The sequence below is a fragment of the Vulpes vulpes genome, chromosome 1 (genome assembly GCF_048418805.1).
Source record: "Vulpes vulpes isolate BD-2025 chromosome 1, VulVul3, whole genome shotgun sequence".
Taxonomy (NCBI): domain Eukaryota; kingdom Metazoa; phylum Chordata; class Mammalia; order Carnivora; family Canidae; genus Vulpes; species Vulpes vulpes.
Genome location: NC_132780.1, coordinates 105,566,342 through 105,573,182, shown reverse-complemented (window position 1 = coordinate 105,573,182; position 6,841 = coordinate 105,566,342). Strand labels below are relative to the sequence as shown.

The 6,841-nt window shown below is 39.3% G+C and overlaps 1 protein-coding gene across 10 annotated transcripts in view; it reads right to left on the bottom strand.

The window, feature by feature from the left end:
* Positions 1-2,979: 2,979 nt before the first annotated feature.
* Positions 2,980-6,841, bottom strand: part of NXPE3 (neurexophilin and PC-esterase domain family member 3) — a 48,948-nt gene continuing 45,086 nt past the window's right edge. For all 10 annotated transcript variants that reach the window (XM_072722200.1, XM_072722256.1, XM_072722261.1 and 7 more), the window contains one exon: positions 2,980-4,533. In XM_072722200.1, the coding sequence (XP_072578301.1) occupies positions 3,983-4,533 (551 nt within the window). In that variant the 3' untranslated portion in view covers positions 2,980-3,982. The remainder of the gene's footprint in view (positions 4,534-6,841) is intronic.

Sequence of the window (6,841 nt, the reverse complement as noted above, 5' to 3'; positions counted from 1 at the left end):
TCACATGAGCGGCCCTCGCTAAGCAGCATCGCCGCCGTGGCAGATAACGGGCCACCCATCGAGCTGTCCAGGAAGCTGGGGTGCTTCGCGGTTCCGGGGGGCAGGAGGTACAGCCGGGTCAGTTGAAAGAGTGAACTATTGCACATTTAAAGGATTTTGCCTGTGACATTTGGTTTCACTGTGACTCCTTTTCCTTTCGGGACATTTGTAATCCCTGTCCTGCTTCCTGCCCCGCCCCCCCGCCCCCACCGCAGGACCCCGGGTGCCACAATCCAGCTTGATGAGGAGATCGGAAATGTCTGATCCTCCAATAGGACCAGGCATCCAGAGCTCAACACTACAAGGTCCTTAAACCTTTAACAGTGTAACAGTACGATCTTCGTCCTGACTTCCTCTCGTTGGCTGGAGACTACTATGGATTCTCCCTTTCATAAGTAGCATCAAGTCAATCATTAGAGCTCTAGAATATGAGGAGATCCACTAAGTGAAAGTAATGCTGTCATTCCCAAATAAAAATCCATGGTTTAACCCAATGAAATTGTGTATAAACCACTGTCTCAATATTTTATTATAAACCTAAATGTCCAACTGTAATGACCAACTTAGTTAAGTAATAATAATAGCATTAACTGAACTGCTAGTGGGCAGGCTTTTCTAATTCAGTTATGAAGACCAACTTGAAAAATGTATGTTAAATAAAGAACCACAGAACAAATTATATATTATCTGTGATTATAGCTATTCAGTTTTTTAAAAATCCTGGAAGAAAACATATCAAGATGCTAATGCTTACCACATTCAGATGATAGAATTATGGATTCTATCCATAGATTTTCTTTGTCTAGATTTTACAGTTTTTAAAAATAATGATGCCCTTGGGCACCTGAGTGGCTCAGTGGGTTAACTATCTGCCTTCAGCTCATGTCATGAGGGAGTCTAACCCCAGGCTCCAAGCTCAGTAGGGACTCTGTTTCTCTCTCCCTCTGTCCCTTCCTCTGCTTGTGCTTTCTCTCTCTCTCTCTCTCTCTCTCTCTCTCTCAAATTAAAAATAATAATAAAATCTTAAAAAATAATAATAATGCCCTTTATATTTATAATGGAAAATATATACAACAAAGTATACTATTTGGTTGGCATGCTAATATTCAAAACTATGTGATACTGGCCTAACATAACCTTTTCAGAAGAAATTAAAACACTGTATCTTATTGTTCTGAGAAAGATTTAGGTAATATTCAAAATTCTACACTTAAAGGCATTTTGGGGGGATGCCTGGGTGACTCAGCTGATTAAACATGGGACTCCTGATTTCCACTCAAGTCATGATCTCACAGTTGTGAGATCAAGCCCTGTGCTGGGCTCCACACTCAGCACAGTCTGCTTGAGATTCCCTTTCTCCCTCTCCCCTATTCATGCTCTCTAAATAAATCTTTAAAAAATAATAATAAAGGCATTTTTTTTTTAAAACTTCCACACCAGAGAATAGAAAGACAAGTTAGAGGGATGCCTAGGTGGCAGAGTCAGTTAAAGCATCTGACTCCTTTTTTCTTTTAAGATATGTTTATTAAGTTTAGAGAGTGCACGAGTGGGGAGATGGGCAGAGGGAGAGGACAGAGAATCTCAAGCAGACTCCTATCTGAGTGTGGAACTTGAGGCTGGGCTCCATCCCACAAAGAGTCAGACAGTTAAGCAACTGAGACACCTAAGCACTGCATAAGTATCTGACTTTTGATTTTGGCTCAGGTCATGATCTCAGGGTCATGAGATTGAGCCCCACATCAGGGTCTGCACTTGGCATGGAGCCTGGTTAAGAGTCTCTCTTCCTTTCTCTGCTCCTCCCCCGATTCACATGCTTCTCTCTCTCTCAGAAAGAAAAGAAAAGAAAAAAGAAAAGAAAAGAAAAGAAAAGAAAAGAAAAGAAAAGAAAAGAAAGAGAAAGGAGAAAAAAAAGGCAAATTAGAAAAGGGACAAAGTGAAATAGAATACTTCAAGAAACTATGTCATTAAATCTTTAGGGCCTTATGTAACTGCATCAAAAAGTAACAGCAACTGGATACGATCACAAAAAATCATCTGTACAAACAAGAAGCATCAGTCCAAAGCCCTGGAAAGGTAGTGGAAACTGAAATTCTCCTGAGAAGATGATGCCCCAGCCTCCTCTAGCAATCTTTGAGAAAATGCTCAGAAAGTCCTTTCATGAAAAAGAAAATCTCTCTTTACAAAAGTCTAACAAGTTGTAGTTATAAAGGGCTATGTACTCTCACATACCTTGGTTCAAATTCAAACTTGATTTCCTCATCTATAAAATGTAGCTAATATTACCTACATTAGATCGTGATCAGAATTAAATATTAGGGATTAAGCCCCGGAAATAAAAGACAAACATTATTATTTTCTTAGTTCTATCTTCCTTCTTCCCTTAGTTGTATTTCTCAAAGTAGAGAACACTACCATTGCATCAGAATCACTGGACACTTGTAATGAAGGTTGATTCCACAATTCGTGGAGGCATGACCCCTAATTCTATATTTTTATCAAGTATTCTAGGTGATTCTCAGACACTAAAGCTTAAAAACCATTAAAATGAGGCTATCTTAATATTTTAACTACTTGTTCCTCTTTAGACTCAGAAAATAATAAAAAATCTTGTACCCCTTATATGTATTTTATACATCTGAAGATGGCCCAAAGCTAAGAAAGGAAGATCTTACACTCTCCGTTCTAAGTTAAAACTCCAAATTCTTTGGCCCACTCTCCTAAGACTGTATGTTTTCATGCTCAATATCTCTGAGCCTCTCTTCATCTCTAAAACCTTCCCAGTCTCTTTATTTGTCCATTTAGGGGAAACTAAAACTAGACTGTTAACCTTGTGGCTCAAAAAGAGAAGAGTACTTATACTTCTAAATGGCCCCAAGTTAACCTAAACTCATTTAAAATTAGTAAGGTAAAGATAGTCAAGTAAAATTGATCATTCAATTATTTTAAGATAGCCAGTAGGAATAGTTTTTTTATTTCCAAGCATGAGAGAATGTGTGTACCTTAATAAATACCTGTTCTAGATCTCAATATATAACTTTAATTTCTAATTAGATTTAGATTTCAATTTCTAATGTTGGTATGCAATTCAAAATAACAACCAAAAAAGAAACACTTGAAATTGATGTACGTAAACATCAGTATTGTTTACATAACAGTCAGTTCTTAAAACCCTCAAACTTCAAAACACAAAAATAAATTTCCATTTATAGATTCCCCCCTTCCAGCTCCAAAAGTGGTTATTCTAAAGTATTCATCATGTAAAATGTAGGTGAAATAAGTAACAATCATCCAGGGCAGGTATCAATTCAACACACAAATTTTGTGTACTGCTTTTCCTTTTGCTTCTCTTCTAGATAAAAGCAGGATGTCGTAAATATATTCTCACAAGAAAATTCTAATCAAGGATACTGGCCTTTTTGAGCACTTCAGAAAAGGTGATTCATCAAGAGAAACTCCTGAGACACAGCAATTTTAAGCGTGCTACAGGAGCCACCAACCATAAGCCTCAGGAGTTCATCCCACTCAAGATGGACCAACTGTGCTATTCATACAGATAAGCTCAATCTCCTTGACCAGATAAGCTGCAAACACTCCACTACCCACCATTTAGTTCAGAACATTTTTCACAGTTTTTAGCATAGTAATCTCCCCTCTCAGGAGAGGCTAATTCAAACCCACTCATTAGCATCTTTGGTTACCAGGGCAATACAGTGAGTAGATGTTGTTCATAATGGTTCTCCCATGGCTATGTAAAGATTGGAAGAAATCCTATAGGTAGATATAAGTGCAACCTGCATTTTCCAAGCTCCTTGTAAGTCTTACATAAAGTCCAGTTCTTTTTGAAATTTTGTACATGTCCATAGCAGCCATCTCTCCATGGGACCAGCCATTAACTTCCTGTAATGCAGGTCATGTGATTCCTCCAGTCCCCCTCCAGGGCAGGCTAGGTCTCCAAGGGGCACACAAAGGACAAGAACATGTCCAGCTGGTTCTTCACAATAACTTCATCTGGATGTAGCTTGTGGGGTAAATAATGAGCCAAGGTCATCTCCCAGGCATCAACAAGATACACTCCAACCCCTGAGAACATCTTCCGAAGGATAGTGTCCAGCTGAAAGTTGTACCAGTCACTGTTGAAAAGGCTCACCTCAGGCCCCAGCTCTTGGGCATTAGCTGTTCGGATGACTACCACGGTCTTAGGGCTTCGATCCAGGAGCTGGACCACTGCTCGACGGATATTCCTAAGCCGCCGGATATACACTTCCAAGGGGAAGGTGCTGAAATGAGACCATATAGCTATGGCAACCACCGTGTTCTTCCCTCCCACGATGCCATTCAGCTCATTTGCCACATAACGGAGCTCACTGCTAAAGACAGTTGTAAAACGGATGGGTGGACCATGGCAGCGATATTTGAGCAGGATGTTGTGCTTCTGGTCCACCGCAAGGAAAGGACCCACATTCTTGGGACTACCCAAGTTAAACTCCACTAAATCTGAAACAAGGAAAATGCAAATGCATAAAAATGTTCAAACCAAACACATATATTATAATCATTCTTAGTAGCTTAAAAGAAATTTTTTAAAAAATAAAAGTATAACAAAAAGGTACAAGTATAAAGGAAATACCTATTTCACTGGCCTCAATGGACCTTTATTCTAACATATTATTTAAACCATCAATGATAGATTCTATATCTATGCCCATATACCTCAGAAGTAAAATAACCTGTTGACCTCTACCATTAGGCCAAGAAATCTTCCTGTTTGCACTGACTGCTGAATATTTAAAAAAAAAAAAAATTCAATGTGGCATTTACACATGATTGTTCTAATAGGCAAATACTATTTCTTCCAAGACCAGAGCTATAACGTCTGCTTTTTTAAGAACACGTAATAGTAACCAAATACTTCTTTTTGCAATACATGAAAGAGCAACCCTGTATCTTTTGACTTTTGATTTCACCCTAGGGATGGAAAATCATATTAATGTTTTAGAGAATGCCGCTCTGTCACAAGAATAACAAAGCGGCACAAGTTAGAACTCCCTCCTTCCTCCTCATTATCTAGTTGGTGTTTCAAAGTCTAGTCCCCCTGAGATCTTCTGAAGGTCCCAGGAATCAGTGATTATTTCTCTTTTGTTAACTCTAAAAAAACTCTTATCTATACAATTCATCACTTAACATATGCCCCATAAGAAAATAGGGCCTGTCTCATATCCTTAAAAGTTCCTACAAGTGCTTTACAGAGCAGGGACTAAATAACTTCTGGCAACCCAAGTCAATTAACACTTCCTAAGCACCTATTCAGCACCAGCCACGTATTGCCATGAGCCAACAATGGTCAGATTGGTAAGTCACAGTCCTTGCTCTCAAGAGGTTTCCAGTCCATTCTGAAGAAGTCACATCACACTGTAATTGGCCTACAGTCTTCTTAAGGGCTAAAGTTTCACTCTTCTCTCCATGCAGTCCCAGGTTCCTCTTCTAGATTTTCCCACCTAATTCATAACTATTCAGCATTTGGCCCCACTTAAAATGAATAAACTCAAGTTATCATTTTTTTCTTTTGATTAAGATCAAGCACTGACACAAGGCTTTATCAGGTGAAAATCTGTCTGGAAAGGATACGGTGGAAAACAGTCAAGACACTCAATGTGATCACTGCTGTGAAAGGAAATAATGAGCCACATCATTAGAACTTAAGAAACAAACAACTACAGACTCATGGAGGGCCCGGCCTTGTCAGCACCAAACATCAAAACATGTTTAGCATTAGGCCATACAAATTATATCTCTTTTGCTAGTTCTTAACTTATGCTTTATCAACTACACTCAGCTATGTCTGTTTCAGAAAATCAAGCAAAACAGAAGCAGGAATTAACTTTCTACTTTTGGGGATCATATCTACTTCTTCCTTTCCTTCTAAAAATCAAATCTGAAACTACATTGGTGTAAAAAAATAAAAGAGGAAAAGAAAACTCACAATAAACTATGGGAATGTGCTTTATGGAAAGTCCTGCCCATACACAGCCCTCAAAAATAGTTCCCACAGAATTATTTTTCAGCTCTCTACACTATAAGCTGGGTCTTTAGGAAGGTTACTGAGATTCATCCCTCCTCACCTTGTCCATACATCTTCCACAAAGAGAAAAAGGCCTTGAATAAAGGATGGCCCTCCAGTGAGTGGGGCTTTATTCCAAGTCCGGATAGCACCCCCAGAGCTCAGGAGTGAAATCAGGAAGCTAAGAATGCTGGGACTTACCAAGACTCCCTCCATAGGAGCCAGCTCATCTCAGAATCATACCAATGGAATGCCCAACAGATGACACTGGGAAGGCTTTGGTGAATAGATGAATTAAAATGGAACACAGTTTGGCTGCTTCCTTCCAGTTAAATCTATTACAAACTTGGAGTCTGACCAAACAGAACTAGGAGAGAATTGATTTCCAATATGTCCACCTCTATTTTAGAGCCCAGATAGCAGAAGTAAAAGACTGCTGTAAGGTGATACTGTCCAGCTGCCTCATTGCACACATGGAGAAATGAAGACCCAAGAAGTAAATAATGTGTCCAAGATTGCATAGCTAATCAGTGGTAGGAAACTTCAACAAGAACCCAGCACTTCCATCCAATACATCAACCCCACTGTGGATCGGAAACCATCACACATCTCTCCAGGGTTAGGATACCTCTTTAGTCCCACAGAGATATAACTACTTCCTCACCTGATGCCCTTCTTCAGGAACTGGAGTGAAGAAAGCTGATTTTGTGCATGTGGAAAAGAGTTATAAAATAGAATGCAAAG